General features: G+C 43.1%; 1 protein-coding gene across 1 annotated transcript; it reads right to left on the bottom strand.

Annotated features, from left to right (window-relative positions):
* Nucleotides 1–246: 246 nt before the first annotated feature.
* LOC120299628 (neurite extension and migration factor-like) lies at nt 247–12,815 on the bottom strand. Its single transcript, XM_039324614.1, has 3 exons — nt 12,706–12,815; nt 1,602–5,952; nt 247–910 (listed from the first exon to the last, which is right to left on the bottom strand). The coding sequence occupies exons 1-3, from the start codon at nt 12,779–12,781 to the stop codon at nt 670–672; spliced, it is 4,668 nt and encodes a 1,555-aa protein (XP_039180548.1). The 5' UTR covers nt 12,782–12,815; the 3' UTR covers nt 247–669.
* Nucleotides 12,816–18,763: the final 5,948 nt, after the last annotated feature.

Raw genomic sequence — 18,763 nt, 5'->3', positions numbered from 1 at the left:
TCAGGCTGGTGTTTTCAGCTTCGTGCTTCGAGCAGCAATGCTCGAATGCTGCTCGAAGCACAAAGCTGAAAACACCAGCCTGAAGATGACGAATGGGACTTCGTCGAAACGTCGCCAAGACACTTCCAATTTTACGCGGGAGAAAACCCGAACAACCAAAGACCTACATATATATATATATATATATATATATATATATATATATATATATATATATATATATATGTTGGAGAGGGCCCAGCTATCCCTATTTTTCGTTTTAAAGCCTCCCCCACTTTCTCCCCACCTCTTTAAAAGTTGCAAGCCCCAGGGAAACATCCATTCAATGAGGTAAGTCAATTTGGCACAAAGAACTCAGGTAGGTCCGTAAAACATTCAGTACCTCGGGAGCAAACAGATCCTCACCCTTTCAGTGGCGGTGGCTGTCTAAAGAGAGTTGGCCAACTGTTTCATCGGAATGTTTCTCGTCAATCAAAAAAAGGGGGAAAGAAAAAAGAAAAGAGAAAGCACCACCAAACATTCACAACCCAGAAGAGATGTAAAAATATGTACAGTACAACACTTGGCGTTTGGCACAATTTGCGGGGTTGAGAGTGCAGCAATTATCGTACAAGAAGAAGAGGGCTTTGGAAAAAGGGAACGAGATTGGCTTCCAAAGCCCCCACGACTTCAGGCTTTCCATTTCAGCACTTTAAACACCTGGATGTAGGACAAGGCATGGCATTTCCCCCCCCTCTTTTTGAGCAAAAGAAAGACGTGGGGTAAACAAAGGAGAATAAAAACAGGGGAAGAGAGTTGGGGAACCAAGGAAACTTCAAACGTCTTCCTAGAAAAAGGCAGCAGCTCTTCTCCAAATACAGGTAAAACCCCAAATGCTGTTTCTGCCTTAAGAAGAATGTAGTCTGTATCCCTGCAGAAAAACCAAAGATTTGATATGCCATTTTAACTCGGTGGAATCATATAATGGGGGGGGGGAATGTTTGAAAGACGGAGCTCTTAGGGTGCAGGGATAAAGATATCGGCAGGGCTAAAAACACGGGTAATCATCTCATAGCACTCAACTAGGGATGAAACTCTGACTTCTGCAAATGTAAAAAGACCCTTTAAAAATCTCAGCTTGGGGGACGCGTCTCTTTTTTTTCCCCTCTGTGTTTTGTTTTTTTTTTTTACAAAAAGTCTCCCTCCCCTCTTCCCCCCTGGAAATCTTTCCCCTCCCCTTCCTCTCTTTTCCAAGCCATTAAAAAAGGAGCACAGAATTAACCTTTTAGGAATAAATAAAGGAATTCAAATCAGAAAAAGCCAATCAGCAAGAAAAAAAGGAACAGCTTTGTTAGTCGGTGTTCAACCCCCCCCCCTCCCCGCCCCCAGCCAAGCCAGGAAAAAAAAGTCATTCTTTTGAAGTAGCTTGCAAGAAATAAGTGTTTTCATGCACGTTGAGAACGAAACCAAGAACGACGACGACAACGGAAAAAAGACCTGTAAAAGGGAAATGTCTCTTTCATGCAATTCTGGTTTCCCAAGTAGGAAAATATGAGCAAGGATGGGCTTAGCAGGGAGCAAGGAAGTTAGGGTGCATTCCAGCCAGCTTGGTGTGGTATTACCTCAGTTTTTCAAAGGAAACTACTGTGGTTGGGTCTTTTTGGCCCTGTTCTCTCTCTGCCCGCTTGACTTTGCAGTTCTCGTCGCGCAGGGACTTTGACGTGGATTTGTGTCGGTAGAGCTTTTTATGGGTAGGTTCATTTTTGGCTAAAGTGCTCAGGTTACTATAGCTTTTATCAAAAAAAGGTGAATGAATGTCTGTGGTGTAGCTGGTGGATGAACCGGAGCGTCCCGGGTCGCAGGGAGCAGCTCGGCTGCCGGTTTTACTCAAGCCCTTGTTCCCCGATTTGTGATTGCGTCCCGATCCTGAAGAACTGCCGTTGACCTTCTTCTTGGATTCGGGAGATGTGCCAGCCAGGATCTTAAGAGTTTTCAGTTTCAGGCTGTTTGATTCGGGGGATCGGAAGAGATCAGAGACGTCGCTGTGGCCAACAGGCCCCCACAAGGGCTCGATGGAGGCCATCATAAATCTCTGAACATCTGCCATGCCAGATGCAATGTTTGACAAAATGTTGGACGGCTCCTCAAATTCTCTTTGATCATCATCCAGAAGGCTGTTGGCACTTCCTATGCTGGTTTCGGACCAACCACCGCTACTGTCCTTCCCCAGCGGCCATTCCCTGGACAGACCATTGGCCTTCCCTATCCGGAGGGCATTTGGGCTGTCCTGCTGTAGGGAATTGGCCAACATTTTTGCCGAGGAGTTTGAACTGTTCAAGAGACCAGCTACTCTACCGCCCTGGGCGAGGGTTTTTTCTCCATTGACCCCTGCTCCGTTTTTCCCTTTCCTTGAAGTTTTGGGAGACTGCCTGGAATTTCTGCTGGGGGCCTTTTCGGAGCCTTTGTTGGCTTTGGGAGATTTTTTCCGAACGTTTTTCTGGGTTGGGTTTTGGTTGGCACCCAAATTTTTATTACATGAATTTCTCCTCTTGCATTTTGTCGCTTTGCTATTGGTGGTAACTTGGGCAGATGGCTCATTAAAAGTTGACAAGGATGGGCTTTTTTCGAGGAGGCTGACAGAATCCTCATCGGTGAACATATGGAATTGAAACTGATGATTATTTAAAGTGAATCCATTATCCGCCTGGTCTGGAGCCTGCAGAACGCCACAGCTCCAGCTGACCTTCTCGGGGTTGTTTAACACCACTTGGTTGCTCTCCGGGAAACACTTCATGTTCCCCAGGGTTTTAGTTTCTGGCCCGGCGATCTGTGGGGAAAGGTTGGGCGTATCTGGAGGAGACATTTCCGAAAGGGACGACTGGCGGAATTTGTCAGGGGTGAAGTTAGAAATATCTAGAAGATCGGTGGACTCCTTCAAGGGCGTTATTTCATCGATGCTTTGCTGAATCACCAGCTTGGGGCTGCAGTGGGCCAAGAAGTCGTCGGCAATTTCGTCATCTCCATCCTTCTCGCAAGACTTTAAGCTCAAGGAGCTGTAATTGCTGGAGGCGGCGGAAAGGGAGCCCACCGAATCGAAGCTCACAAGTCTCCCGTCATCGGTGCTGAGTGTGCCCCGCTGGAAGGGGAAATTCCCCTCTCGGTTGTTGAAGGGACAAGACTGGTAGGAGTCATCCGACTGCAGCTGCTGGCCCTCCAGGAGGAATTTTTTTTGGTATAATACTTTGCTGTTGCTCAGGTGGACCTGGCTGTATCCTGAGGTTGGCAGGTCATCCGACCCTGCACAGTTACCAAACTCTACAGCCGAAAGCAGGGAGGCGTCCGGCAGCTGCCCAGCAAAACCCTGACTGCTCGGGCTGCTTACCTTGCCAGCCGGCCAAACACGTTGGAAGTTGCCGGGCTCAATCTCAAGGGGACTCGGGGATTGCTGTAACTCCGATTCGGACGGTGGGGACAAAATGCAGCTCTGGGCAGGCTGCAGGGCACAGAAGGCCTTTTCTGCTTGGACGAGGCTGGGGAGGATCTCCTGCTGCTGCTGCTGCTCCGAGGCGGCAGGACTGAAGTACGCGATGCCAGTGCTGTGGGCCAAATCAGAGGCATCCAATAACGTCTGCAGGTACCCGCCAGGGATGAGGGGCACGCTGGCCGCCAGATTAGCAGATGCGGCTGGCTTGTTTGAAGTGCAAGTGGTGGGTAGGAAGGAAAGGGCATTTTTTGCCAGTTTTTCCTCCTGGCTCTCTGAGAGAGGAGCACTGTCTGCAGCACAAGGCGCGCTTTCATCCTTTAACCCTGTGGCGGACTCTGGATTCTCCAAGGCTGCTGAAACCTCAGCCAGACCGGTGGTAGCTTTGAGTCGCTTGCATTTCAACCGGGCCTCACTTTTGAATTTGATCCTGCGCAAGACTTTTTTCTCAGGCCCTTTGAATTCCCTCTCCCGGGCTTTGCCTGGAGGGAGGGCCAGGCCAGCAATGTCGCTCAGATGGATGCCGTTGACACAACTGGGGGCTGCGATGGCCATGGCCTGGATCCCCTTCGGGCCTCCTTCCTCATCTCCGATCCTGCAACAGAGCTGCTTGGATTCTGATGAGAAAGAGCCGGCCTTGCCCACCGGCTGCTCGATGGCCTTAATCCTTTGGATCCGGTGCCGGTGGGCTATCTTGCCCTTGCGCTTGCGTGGATGGGACAGGAAGGCCACCTCAGAGCCATTGAGATAGAAACTCTGCTTGTGATAGAGGGCAGACTTGAGAAAGTTAAGCCGGATCTGCCACCTCTCCTGCCAAAAAGACTTCAGGGGGGCCAACTTGGCATATTTGCTCAACAATTCCTCGCTCAAAGTCACTGTCATCTCGCTGGGGTCAACTTTACCAAGCTTGACCAACATGTGCTTCTCTCCTTTGAACCGGTTGATGATGATATACTTGATGATGACGGGGGGCTCCTTGCGAGAAACTTTCCGCCTCTTTTTCGGACACCAGTCGTCGTCATCTTCTTCCTTGGGACCATCCGGGATCCACTCCTTCTTGTCCACAATCTTCTCACTCTCGATGGAATCCACATCATAAAGGTAGTCTTCACTATATCGCACTTTCCTTTTTGCTCGCAGGCCATAATTCTGTTGGATGAAGGAACTGGAGTGGTCCCGGGGAAGGTACTTGTTGCAGTCCTTCAGGTCTTGAAGCACGTCAAAAGAGGATTCGGTGCAAGTGCTATCATCGCTGAACTCCCCCGAGTCCTCTGTGGAGTTCACCAGTTCCAAGAAGTGATTTCTTTTGGGACTGATGTACTGTACAAGTTCTGTACTGGTGCAAGATTTGTTTAAGGCAACTTTCTCACTTTCACCTCCCTCTTCTTCCTCCTCCTCCTCTTCCTCCTCCTCCTCCTCCTGCTGTCCATCCCCCTCCTCTTCCCCCCAAATGATGGTCTCCTCAGATTTGAATTGGGAAGGATCAGTTGCCCCTCGGGGTCCCCTCTTCAAAGCAGTCCTACCATCCCTTTTTGGACACCCACTAAACACACTGGGGAAGAAGTTAAACTGGGTGTCCTCTTGCAGGCCACCCGTTTTCTCCTTCACACTGTCCTGGAAGGATTCGTAACGAATCTTTAAAGAGCAGACGTCACTTCCCAAGGTCGAATCGTCATCATCGAACATGTAATTATCCACATCCTCCTCGGAAAACAGATTTACAGAGAGCTCATTTTTGGAGCAAAGGTCAAGGAGCTCAATTTTGCTTTCGCTAATGAAAGATTCAAAATAACCCCATTCCTGGTTGGGATTTGTTAGTAAAGGTTCCTCCACATTGCACTTGTCCAAAAGTAATCCGTCATAATAATTTTTCTGAGTTGGATCCTCCGAGTCACTGTCGGATTTGTCGGCCTCCCGTTTGTCGGCTGCTCTCGATTTGTGCACAGGGAAGCTGAGAAGCTGGTCAGAAAGGAGCTGGTCTCCGTATCGCATGGTCTCTCCTGTACTCATGCAGTGAATCCCAATGTCGGAGACCGAACAGGTGTCATAATCCCTATTTATGTCACCCACTTTTAGGCTGATCCCGGGTTCTGGATCCAGGCTGTCCTTCGACTCAATAAAACACCCCAGGCAGGTCCGACTTGGCTGCATCAAACAGTCGCCGGTGAAGGCGGACATGGTCCCGGGCTCCATCATGCTGAAGGGGGCCTTCTCACAGTCTGCCGGCAGGGACCAGGCGCTCATGCCCTTCGTGACACAAGAGGTGAGGGAAATGGCATGGACGGAGGAGGAGTCATCGGAAATGTGATCGGGGACATCAGCCAGTCTCAAGGGGGAAGGAGGGCTTAGCCAGCAGGTCTTCTTGGAAGTCAGGGCCGGCTGGGATCGGGTCTCTTTTTGAGCTGCCCCTGCAGACGTCACAGCCGGAAAGGGGACTGCAGCGTCCGCTGCCGCACGGAGGGGTTTGTCGTCACCATCTAGATTGCTCGATTCTGAAAGAATAGCCAAGAGAGAGAGAGAGACAGAGGATTAGTACGAATGCTGTTCTGGACCTTCCCATTTTTTTTTTTTTTTTTTTTTATTGAAATTTTTCAAAAGTTTTACAAATAAAAATCCACCCCCCCCTCCCCAACCACCCCACCCCCCCCCCCGACTTCCCAGAACTGAATATAGGATTATTTAACAAATATTTTAAAAATAACATTTGCAATTTATAAAATAATTAATAATAATAATAAAAATCACAGTAATAATATATATAGAAATAATATACATAACATAAACTTTAAAATGAATAATATATACTAAAAAAGAAAAAAAATAAAAAATAAAAAGAGAAGAGAGAGAGAGAAAGAAGAAAGAAGAAAGTGGACGAAAAATAAAGCATATATATATATAAAAAAAAAAAATATATGAATAATAATACATTAAAAATGTATATATATAAAAAAGAAAAAGAAGAAAGAAAGAAAGAAAAAACAATCATTACAAATTATAAAAAGGCTAAATAATATTTTTCCATATCCAAATTATGTTGTATAAAATTTATCCATTTTTCCCATACCGCAAAAAATTTTTCTTGAGATTGCTCCTTTAAGAAAGCCGAAATCTTTGCCATTTCTGCCAAATACGAAACTTTATGAAACCATTCTTGTAAAGTAGGCAAAGATTCCTTCTTCCAATATTGTCCTATTAACAACCTAGCGGCTGTAATCAAATTTAACATCAATATAACCTCCTTAGCATCACAGTCAATAACAATACCTAGTAAAAATAATTGCGGAGTAAATTTTACCCTTCTTTTAAAAATTCTTTGAATATTCCACCATATCTTAATCCAAAAAGCTTTTATATGCTTACACGTCCACCAAATATGGTAATAGGTAGCATCCAAATATCCACATCTCCAGCATTTCGGCTGTAGATTAGGGTACATAATGGACATTTTCTTTGGGTCAAGGTGCCATCTATAAAACATCTTATAAAAATTCTCTCTTAAATTTTGCGCTTGTGTGAATTTAACATTTCTTATCCAAATAAGTTCCCAAGTATCCATTGAAATCGTTTCACCAATATTCTGTGCCCATTTAATCATACAATCTTTAACTAGTTCAAGTTCTGAATCTAATTCCACTAAAACCCCATAAACTCTCTTAATATGGGTTGGCCTTTGATCTCTTACTTGTTTTAAAAAAAATTCCATCTTCTCTAAGCCAGCCCATTTTACAATCCATCTTCCATCTATCCACTATTTGTCTATATTGGAACCATGAATAAGTTAAGTTTTCATGTGTTAATTCTTCCAAAGATTTTAACTGCCAGTCTTGGCCATCCCATCTTAATAACTGTACGTAAGAGACCTTGTCCATATTTACCCCTTTCCTTATACCTTCTATGGCATGCCGAGGTATAGCCCATAATGGTATTTTGAAGTCACTTTTATAATACTTTCTCCACACTCTTAGCAAAGAGTTTCTTATAATATGAGACTTAAAAACCCAATCCACTTTTTTATTAAATATTAAATAGGCATGCCATCCAAAAAATAGGTCCCAGCCTTCCAAATGAAGTATTTCTATATTTGTTAAATTCACCCAATCGCTAATCAATGTCAATACTACAGCATCATAATACAATTTCATATTTGGTACCTTGAGTCCACCTCTCTCACGAAAATCTTGCATTATTTTAAGTTTCACCCTTGGTTTTTTCCCTGCCCAAACAAATTTATTAATACCTTTTTGCCATTCATCTAAATTACGTTCGTTCTTTAAGATAGGTAACATTTGGAACAAAAAAATAAACTTTGGCAGGACATTCATTTTAATAACTGCAATTCTGCCCATAAGGGATAACTGTAAATTATTCCAGTTTTTTAAATCCTTCTGTACCTCCATCCACAGCTTTTCATAATTATTTTTATACAATTTTACATTAGAAGCAGATAATGTAACCCCCAAATATTTTACCTTATCAACAATTTCAAAGTCTGTTAAGTTAACTAGAGCCTGTTTATCACCATTAGTCATGTTTTTAGCTAATATTTTGGTCTTATTATTATTAATTTTAAAGCCAGAAACACGTCCATATTGTTGAATCAATTGTAATAATTTCACCACCGAAGAAACAGGTTGAGACAAAGTAACAACCAAGTCATCTGCAAAGGCTCTTAATTTATATTCTTTTTTATTAATTTCTATTCCTTTTATTTCTTGAGACTCCCGAATTTTAATCAACAAAATTTCCAGTGTTAAAACAAACAATAACGGAGACAACGGGCATCCCTGTCTTGTTCCTTTTTCTATTACAAAAGCCTCTGACAAACCCCCATTTACAATAATTTGAGCAGTCTGTTTTTGATATATATTGGATAATACTTGTAATATATTTTGTCCAAAATTCATCTCCTTGATTAAACACAGCATAAACTGCCAATTCACTTGATCAAAGGCTTTTTCAGCATCCAAAAATATCAAGCCTGCAGAGACTTGGTTATTCTTTTCTAAATACTCTAATAAATTAATAATTTGTCTAACGTTATTCTTCATATACCTTCCAGTTATAAAACCCGATTGATCCCTATGTATAAACTGCTGCAAGATCCCCATAAGCCTGTTAGCTAAAATTTTTGCAAAAATTTTATAATCCACATTTAAAAGAGATATAGGCCTATAATTTTTAGGCAAAGTAAGATCTTGACTATCTTTTGGAATCAATGATATAAATGCATTACGCCAGGATGGAGGGATCTCTAACCCCTGTAATAAATTATTAAACAGTTCAGACAACGGTTGGATCATCTCTTCTACTAAAACTTTATAATAAATAGATGTCAACCCATCCGTACCCGGCGCTTTGCCCAATTTCAATTGTTTAATAGCTGTAACAATTTCTTCCTTAGTAATTAAACCGTTAATCTTTTTTTCCTGATCTTCTGTTAATTTAGGAAAGTTGACTTTGCCTAAATAATTATTTATATCTGTAATTTGAATATTGGTACCCTTATATAATTTTTGATAGTATTCTTCCCATTTTTGATGGAAGACGGAGCTACAGAGGAAGGCAACAGAATGAGTTAATTTGATTGACTTGATGCATTATTAAATTCACACACACACTTTAAAAACAAATAATCCTCACAAATTCTGAGCCAGCACTTATAAAAAGTATTACTGCTTCCTGTTTCTTGTTTGCCTTTCTAAGATAGTTTGATTTAATATTCTCGTGTCAATTTGAGCTCAGATGAGGTCACTATACAGAGAAAATTTTAATAGTAACAATTCTATTGCTTTCAAATTTAATTTCCATGTATATGATGATGATGATGATGATGATGATGATGATGATCCCCTAATGCATGTTGATCGGGCTCTGCAGAAAAAGTTGAAGAGGCCAAAGAAGTTTACATTTTTTGTAAAAGCAGAGGCACTTCTAATTAATTTTTTGTTACTCGGTTTAAGATGCTCATTATCAGATTTTGCCAAAAAGGGCCCAGAGAGTTTGATCTGAAAATGTACAATGATATTTGAAGGGCTGTAGATTGGGAAACTCTACTTTTTATGTAGATTAATTATATTTTTATAACCATAAATGAAATATAATCAAACGACTAATGGGGTGTGTGTCAAAAAGTCAAATGACATGATTTGTCAACATATATAATAAAGCAGGATCTAATTTGGGTCAGTCCCCAGGACCAGAAAGTTAGTCTTCCGAGCTTTCGGATGTGTTCTGGAGCCCATCCTCAGGGAACTTCACTCTACCGCAGGGGTCCCCAACCCTTGGTCTGTGGACCAGTATCAGGCCGCGGCATGCCAGCAACCTGTCCACACAAACAAGCAAAGCCCCATCCGTGGGATGCAGGCAGCACACAAACCCACACCCCCTCCTGTCCACGGAAAAACCTCTCTCCACAGAACCGGTCCCTGGTGCCCAAAAAGTTGGGGACCTCTGCTCTACCGGAATATGTGCTTTGGGCTATTCTATATGTAGTATTTATGTGGTGCCTGTTGTGTGTGGGTTTTTAGTTGTTGATTGGAGTGCTGTTAGCTGGTTATTAAGTTGTTGGTTGCCAAGCCCTTAATAATAATAATAATAATAATAATAATAATAATAATAGTAGTAGTAGTAAAGTTGGAAGCGACCTTGGAGGTAATATAATAATAATAATAATAATAATAATAATAATAATAATAATAATAATAATAATAAATTATTATTGACAAATTCGCTATTAGTCAATTCCAAAAGGCAGCCTTACTAGGAACTGCTTCCATCCTGCGACGAGATCTGTAATACCATCAAACATCCACATCTGCCTATCCCAGGTCCTGGGTAAGGACTCGATAGGTAGACAAAATGCCAAATCCAGTCTGAACATCTGGCTGACTGTGCGATGATCCATAATAATAATAATGATGATGATGATAAAGTTGGAAGGGAGCTTGGAGGTCATCTAGTCCAACCCCCTGCTCAAGCAGGAAACCCTATACCATTTCGGACAAATGGCTGTCCAGTCTCTTCTTAAAAACTTCCAGTGTTGGAGCATTCACCGTTTCTGGAGGCAGGTTGTTCCACTGGGTAATTGTTCTAACTGTCAGGAAGTTTCTCCTTAGTTCTAGGTTGCTTCTCTCCTTGATTAGTTTCCACCCGTTGCTTCTTGTCCTGCCTTCAGGCACTTTGGAGAATAGCTTGACTCCCTCTTCTTTGTGGCAGCCCCTGAGATATTGGAACACTGCTATCATGTCCCTCCTCGTCCTTCTCTTCATTAAACTAGACATACCCAATTCCAGCAACCATTCTTCATATGTTTTAGCCTCCAGTCCCCTAATCATCTTTGTTGCTCTTCTCTGTACTCTTTCTAGAGTTTCAGCATCTTTTTTACATCGTGGTGACCAAAACCGGATGCAGTATTCCAAGTGTGGCCTTACCAAGGCATTGAAAAGTGGTATTAACACTTCACGTGATCTTGATTCTATCCCTCTGTTAATGCAGCCCAGCACTGTGTTGGCCTTTTTGGCAGCTGAAGCACACGGCTGGCTCCTATTTAAGTGATTGTCCACTAGGACTCCGAGGTCCCTCTCACAGTTACTACTACTGAGCAAGGTATCCCCTATACTATACCTGTGCATTTGGTTTCCTAAGTACTTGATAAGCTGGTGATAAATGAGCACTCTTGTTGATTGACAAGGGGCCCATTTCCCAGGCTTCAATCACTTCCCTGGCTGTTTTTGTCCCTGCTCATCCAACAACCTTAGTAGCAGCAAAATTGAATGTATGTCCTTGCTCGTTGCAATGTGAGGCTACCAATGAGTTTGGCCCTTGTCAGTCAACAGGAGTGTTCATTTACCACTCTGGCCCCAGTGTCGATTCAGATTGGATCCTGCAACATATATTCACCTTCATTCGTGATATATAATGAGGGGGCAGGTTTTGTGCAGTCATGGACAACATTTTGACTATTTTGACCCTCCTTCCCTGGGACCTCCAGTACTCATCACTCATAAGTTGGCTTGGTGGGGAAGTGTAAAGCTATCCAAAAATAAATATTTTCCTTTTGAAATCAGTGCTATTTTGGAGGAAACGGAAGATACCAATCAAACTAGTGAGTCAAGGCACATCAGCAAGAAAAGTGAGGAAAATTCACTACAAGCCCTCTTCCTTGAGCCCAGGTTAATCCCACCGAATTACTGGCCTCAGCTAAAGAACATAAAAGGAAATAAATCTGAGAGGATGATTAATGTTTCCTATTATGGTATCAAGTTTGGACAACATATCCAGAAAGTACAAATCACATGTTTTTTTCATAAAGTAGCCCATTAGGAATAGGAATATAGGAATGGGAATATTCTTTATTGGCCAAGCCTGACTGGTGACACAAGGAATTTGCTTTCAATTGTGTTGCATTTAAATCCTCCCAGTTATGAAAATGTAAATATAAGGGACAATCCTCAAATCTTTATGGGGCCTGAGGTCTCCTTGGTTTCTCTGAGCTTTATGGAGCCTATTAAACTGCCATTGCTAAGAGGAAGTCTTGAGGGAGGGAAAAGACATCCCTCCATTGTAATATGGGGAAAATAATATTCACCTCCAGGACTACCTTAGTCATCTCCTAATAGGTATCCCTTCTGCAATTTTAGTTGATGACAATCAACATTGTCATCTGATATCTCACAAAATTGTAAAATCTTACATCAGTATTTCTCAACCTTGGTATTATTGAATGTGAGGATTTCAGCTCCCAGAATTCCCCAGCCAACCTGCATTAAGAACGGTGGACTTTAACTCATCATGCTGGCTGGGGAATTCTGGGCATTGAAGTTCATTCATCTTAAAGTCTCCAAGGTTGAGAAACACACTCTTACATGATTTCAATTCTGACGTGTGAGCTTGAATTTCTCACTAGAATTGTACAGGATTTGGATAATTTTGCAGGTTTCTGGCTGCTGTAAACATATATCATTTTTTTTTTTTACTAATTTGGGACTTCTAATGAAGTCAGTTAAGATGCTGGTGTTTGCCATTGCCAAATTATGTTGGAAGTGTTGCAGGGTGGCAGAAAGCATGTGAAGAATTTTGGATTCTCAGAAATATTAATTCAATAAAAAAAAGAAACTTCCTAATTGTTATCCCACCCAACAATCTTTGGAAATAGCAGAAAAACCCTGCCCCATTTAGGATAGATCTCTGAGCAAAGAACACAGAGGTGGTGACGGCAGATCCCTTGCTATAATTAGATCCCTTACCATCCTCTTTCACCCCATTAATCAAGATTGTTTCTTGTTCTTCCGAGGCACATTCCTTATCTTGTTGGTTGTCCATCAAGTTGTTCACTCCATGCTCTGCTCAGCTGGACACGCTGCACATTTGTAAAAACATAATTGCAGACATTAGAATCCCTCAAATTAAATGACAGTCCTGTGTGGGAAAGGAAATACACAGTTCAGGCAGAGAAACAAAAAAGGATCACAACTGGCCAGTCTTGACATGGACTGGATCTTCTCATCAAGTCAAAAGCAAAGAGCACTTCCACAGTACAAAGAACCTGCATACCTCCTGAAGGAGCACACAACCGTTGCACACTTAATTCTGTCTAGTGCACTAAGGTCTTTTTCAGCAGGAATTTCCAACAACCTACCGTTTCACCAAAACACACTGAGAGATCGGGCTTGTCAGGGGTGATCTTGGAAGTTGTGAACTACCCTCTTGTTGGCCTGGCCTGACCCATCTCCAAAGCCTTGGAGGGCAACCTCATCAAGATGTTCTACAACCAAATTTGCAATTAGCATAGGGCTATGACTCAATGCTAAAAATAGTCTCCCTGCATATGAATTTAGTTACCTTGACTTTGAATTATCTCTTCATCCTTGTGGAAGTAAATAATGAAGTCACAGATATATATATTGCACATTAGGCAGCTGTGTTGACCTCTAGACCACAGGCTCTTTCTCACTTTGTCAGCTGTGTGAGGGAGGGAAGAGGAAAGACAGGGGAGGAGAATTACCTTGAGTGTTTTTTGATGCACCCTGTCGGGCCCAAATATGGGAGAAAAATTTTGGGCCGACAGGGTGCATCAAAAAACACTCAAGGTAATATATATTTCCCATCCACTGTCTGCAAGGAGGAACTGCAATCAACAGGACGACGGTCAGCCTCTGAATTGGCTCACATTGGTTCTCTAATATGTTTAATTTCACAATGCTTGTGGGTATACAATATTTTTTGTTGTTCCATTGTCTGTGTAGATATAGAGATTGTCTGAAATCGTACCGTGTGTTGCTTTTATGTCCAACAGATGGCGCTGTTTTTCAAAAAAGCATGTTTTTACCTGTCACAGGTGTGACATCTATATAATATAGATATATAAAAACATGCGTGTATTCAAATGCAACGTTGTGTCAAAATTTCAAAGCAATCGGTGAAGAACTTTCGGAGATTTAGGATTTTGAACAAACAAACATGTATATATGTGTGTGTGTGTGTGTATGGTGGATTTCCTCCCCGTAGAGGTTCAATATTTGTTTTCTGAGGTTTTCGCGGGTGTTTGTATGTAGGTCTTTGGTTGTTCGGGTTTTCTCCCGCGTAAAATTGGAAGTGTCTTGGCGACGTTTCGACGAAGTCACATTCGTACATCTTCAGGCTGGTGTTTTCAGCTTCGTGCTTCGAGCAGCATGTGTGGTCTTAGCTGTTTCTTCCTTTTAACTGCCAGTGGGGGTATGAACTGATTGGGTGGGAGCTTGGCTGTGTTCTGATTGGGTGGAGGTGTGTTCTGATTGGTTAGGGGCATGGCTGTGCTCTGATTGGCTGGGGGGTTGGCTGTGCTCTGATTGGCTGGGGGGTTGGTTGTGCTCTGATTGGCTGGGGGAGTGTTCTGTTTGGTTGTGCTCAGGTTAGTCTGAGTTGCAGAGGGTTTAAGATTTTGGGCTGCCTTGCTATTTTCTGGCTTCACGTTCGTGGTCATGCCTCCTCTTCATGGAGGGTGTCAGTTTGCTTCATGTATGGATTGGAGGGGTTTAAAGTGGCTAATGATGCAGCTGTGGTCTGGCTTCTGGTTTGTGGTCGGGCCTCATCATCAGTGTGGCTTTGGGTTTGCTTTTTGCGTGGATGTGTGGTGGTGACATCCTGTGTGGTTTTTGTGAGTGTGGGTCTGGTATCATTTTTTGTATTAGGGAGTCGTTTGTCAATAAGGGCGGGTTTCCAAATGGCTGGTAGGCGGGAGGTATCATCTCGCTTGTTCATGCTGTGTGGGCGTTTTTCGATCTCGATGGCTTCTCTGATTATTCTGTTATTAAAATGGTCACTTTTGGCAATGGTTCTGGTATTTTTAAAGTCAATTTCGTGTCCTGTGGCTTTAAGGTGTTGGACCAGGGAAGATGTTGGTTCCTCTTTTTTGACTGAGTTCTTATGTTCTTCAATGCGTGCACTTATTATTCTGTTGGTTTGTCCGATGTATGTGGTGGGACAAGTGGTGCATGGGATTTCGTATACTCCTTGATTTTCTAATTCAATTTTATCTTTGGGGTTTCTAAGGATGGTGGATATTTTTCTGTTTGTGCAGAATGCTGTTTTGATGTTGTGTTATGGAGGATCTTACTGATTCTGTCTGTGGTGCCTTTTATGTATGGGAGGAGGGCTTTGCCGTTTTCTTGTTCTTTGTCTTGGATTTTAGTGGGGATTTCTTTTTGGATTAGGCTTGTAATCTTATTTCTATGGAATCCATTGGATGTTAGTACATTGGTGAGAGTGTGTAGTTCGGGTTTTAGGTGTTGTTCGTCAGCTAAGCGTTTTGTTCTGGAGATGAGTGTCTTGGCTACAGAGTTGATCTGTGCTGGGTGGTGGTGTGAGAGAGCGTGCCGATAGCGGTTTGTGTGGGTTTTCTTCTGGTAGATGGTGTGTCCTAGGGAGCCATTGGATTTCTTGTAGACTAAGTCATCCAGGAATGGAAGTTGGTGGTGAGCTTCTGTTCCATGGTTGAACTGTATTGGGGAGGTAGGCTGTTGAGGTGTGGGAGAAGTTGTCCAGTTTTTCTCCCAGTGGCCAGAGTATGAAGGTTCGTCTACGTATTCTGAGGCCAGAGTTTGGGTTTGTGATCCGATTTTTCTAGAGTCTTGGGTTGCAAAAGTTTTCCATGTAGAGGTTTGCAAGACAGGTGAGAGGGGTGATCCCATGGGTGCCCATCCTTCTGTTGTTGTATTTTTGTCCATTATAGATGAAGTATGTGTTGGATAGGCAGTGGTTGGTCAGATCTAAGATGTGTTTTGGGGGGTTATATTTGTTTTGGATAGCTGTCAAGGCTTCTTTGATAGGCACTTGGGTGAAGAGGGATATGACATCAAAGCTCACAAGTAGGTCGCTGGGCTGTAAGTTTTGTTTCTTTATGATCTCTATAAAGTGGACTGAGTTTTTTACGTGTGAGGTGATGGATTCTGCATAGGGCTGTAGTTGTTTGGCGAGAAATTTGGCTAGGTTTTGTAGAGGTGAGCCTATGGAGCAGACTATAGGTCTGAGTGGGGTTCCTTCCTTGTGTATCTTGGGGAGACCATAGAGTTTGGGGCATCTGGATGATTTCTCTCTGGGAATGATTCTTTGCTGGATCTCTTCGCTAATGGGAGAGGCTTTTATTTTGGATCTGGTGGTTTTTTCCAGGTAGGTGGTGGGATCTGTATTTAGGGGTTTGGATGTGGAGTCTTGGAGTAGGTTGGTTAATTTGGTTTGGTAGTCAGATGTGTTCATAACCACCGTGGCGTTGCCCTTGTCTGATGGTAGGATTATTATGCTGGTGTCTTCTTTCAGGTTACGTAGTGCTGTCTGTTCCTCTTTGGGTAAGTTGCTTTTGGGTGGCTTGCTGGACAGAGGATGTTGGTGATTCGAGTCTGATTCTGCTAGCACGTCGGGGGGTGTGGATTTTGGTCAGGGCTGGTTCAACTCCACATATAATGGTTTCAGTGGGGATGTGTTTGGGAGCGACTGCAAAGTTGAATCCTTGGAAAGGACATTGGTTTCGGCTTTGGTGAGGATCCTATCTGAGATGTTATGCACTGTTTGTTTCATGTGTGGCTGTGAGGGAGGAGGGGTTTGTTTCTGGCGTTCTTGTAGTCTTCGGAGTTTGTTGTTGTGTGTATCTGTCTTGAGGGTGGTCTGTGTTTCGGCTCTCCAGACGGCGAGTTGTTTGGATTTGTCCCAAAGTGCGGGGTGGATCTTGTTGCTGAGTTTGAGGTGGAGTGTGAGGAGATCTTGTTAATTCGGTTAGGAGGAATTTTTGGTGGAAAGTTCATCTGATAGGGCAATCTTTCTTTCAGGATCCGTTTGGTGGCTGCAGAGTTGGAGTGGAATTTCAGTGGGAAACATGTGGGGATTAGATTTTGATCTCGGCAGTTGCGTAGGAATGTGAGGTCGCATAAAATGGAAGCTCTTTGGACTTCAAGTTTTTCATAGGTCCTGGTCAGATGGTGGATTTCCTCCCCGTAGAGGTTCAATATTTGTTTTCTGAGGTTTTAGCGGGTGTTTGTATGTAGGTCTTTGGTTGTTCGGGTTTTCTCCCGCGTAAAATTGGAAGTGTCTTGGCGACGTTTCGACGAAGTCCCATTCGTCATCTTCAGGTTGGTGTTTTCAGCTTCGTGCTTCGAGGAGCAATGTGTGGTCTTAGCTGTTTCTTCCTTTTAACTGCCAGTGGGGGTATGAACTGATTGGGTGGGAGCTTGGCTGTGTTCTGATTGGGTGGAGGTGTGTTCTGATTGGTTAGGGGCGTGGCTGTGCTCTGATTGGCTGGGGGGTTGGCTGTGCTCTGATTGGCTGTGGGGTTGGTTGTGCTCTGATTGGCTGGGGGAGTGTTATGTTTGGTTGTGCTCAGGTTAGTCTGAGTTGCAGAGGGGTTTAAGATTTTGGGCTGCCTTGCTATTTTTTGGCTTCGCGTTTGTGGTCGTGCCTCATTTTCATGGAGGGTGTCAGTTTGCTTCGTGTATGGATTGGAGGGCTTTGAAGTGTCTAATGATGCAGCTCTGGTCTGGCTTCTGGTTTGTGGTCGTGCCTCATCATCGGTGTGGCTTTGGGTTTGCGTTTTGCGTGGATGTGTGGTGGTGACATCCTGTGTGGTTTTTGTGAGTGTGGGTCTGGTATCATTTTTGGTATTAGGGAGTCGTTTGTCAATAAGGGCGGGTTTCCAAATGGCTGGTAGGCGGGAGGTATCATCTCGCTTGTTCATGCTGTGTGGGCGTTTTTCTATCTCGATGGCTTCTCTGATTATTCTGTTATTAAAATGTTCACTTTTGGCAATGGTTCTGGTATTTTTAAAGTCAATTTCATGTCCTGTGGCTTTAAGGTGTTGGACCAGGGAAGATGTTGGTTCCTCTTTTTTGACTGAGTGCTTATGTTCTTCAATGCGTGCACTTATTCTTCTGTTGGTTTGTCCGATGTATGTGGTGGGACAAGTGGTGCATGGGATTTCGTATACTCCTTGATTTTCTAATTCAATTTTATCTGTGGGGTTTCTAAGGATGGTGGATATTTTTCTGTTTGTGCATAATGCTGTTTTGATGTTGTGTTTATGGAGGATCTTACTGATTCTGTCTGTGGTGCCTTTTATGTATGGGAGGAGGGCTTTGCCGTTTTCTTGTTCTTCGTCTTGGATTTTAGTGGGGGTTTCTTTTTGGATTAGGTTTGTAATCCTATTTCTTTGGAATCCATTGGATGTTAGTACATTGGTGAGAGTGTGTAGTTCAGTTTTTAGGTGTTGTTCGTCAGCTAAGCGTTTTGTTCTGGAGATGAGTGTCTTGGCTACAGAGTTGATCTGTGCTGGGTGGTGTGAGAGAGCGTGCAGATAGCGGTTTGTGTGTGTTTTCTTCTGGTAGATGGTGTGTCCTAGGGAGCCATTGGATTTCTTGTAGACTAAGACATCCAGGAAGGGAAGTTGTTTGTTAGCTTCTGTTTCCATGGTGAACTGTATTTTGGGGTGTAGGCTGTTGAGGTGTGTGAGGAAGTTGTCCAGTTTTTCTTTCCCATGTGGCCAGATTATGAAGGTGTCGTCTACGTATCTGAGCCAGAGTTTGGGTTTGTGATCCGATTTTTCTAGAGCTTGGGTTGCAAAGTGTTCCATGTAGAGGTTGGCAATGACAGGTGAGAGGGGTGATCCCATGGGTGCTCCTTCTGTTTGTTTGTATTTTTGTCCATTATAGATGAAGTATGTGTTGGATAGGCAGTGGTTGGTCAGATCTAAGATGTGTTTGGGGGGGTTAAATTTGTTTTGGATAGCTGTCAAGGCTTCTTTGATAGGCACTTGGGTGAAGAGGGATATGACATCGAAGCTCA

Source organism: Crotalus tigris, unplaced genomic scaffold (assembly GCF_016545835.1).
Source record: "Crotalus tigris isolate CLP2741 ecotype Arizona unplaced genomic scaffold, ASM1654583v1 scf7180000024303.721469, whole genome shotgun sequence".
Classification (NCBI taxonomy): Eukaryota; Metazoa; Chordata; class Lepidosauria; order Squamata; family Viperidae; genus Crotalus; species Crotalus tigris.
This window is presented reverse-complemented; position numbering and strand designations above follow the sequence as displayed.

Excerpts from the sequence above, each read along its gene's own strand:
- LOC120299628 (XM_039324614.1), bottom strand. The coding sequence starts at position 12,781 with ATGGACAACCAACAAGATAAGGAATGTGCCTCGGAAGAACAAGAAACA. Across the intron at positions 5,953-12,705 it reads TAATGGGGTGAAAGAGGATG|AATCGAGCAATCTAGATGGT; the intron begins GTAAGGGATCTA and ends CTATTCTTTCAG. Across the intron at positions 911-1,601 it reads GTTTCCTTTGAAAAACTGAG|GGATACAGACTACATTCTTC; the intron begins GTAATACCACAC and ends GTTTTTCTGCAG.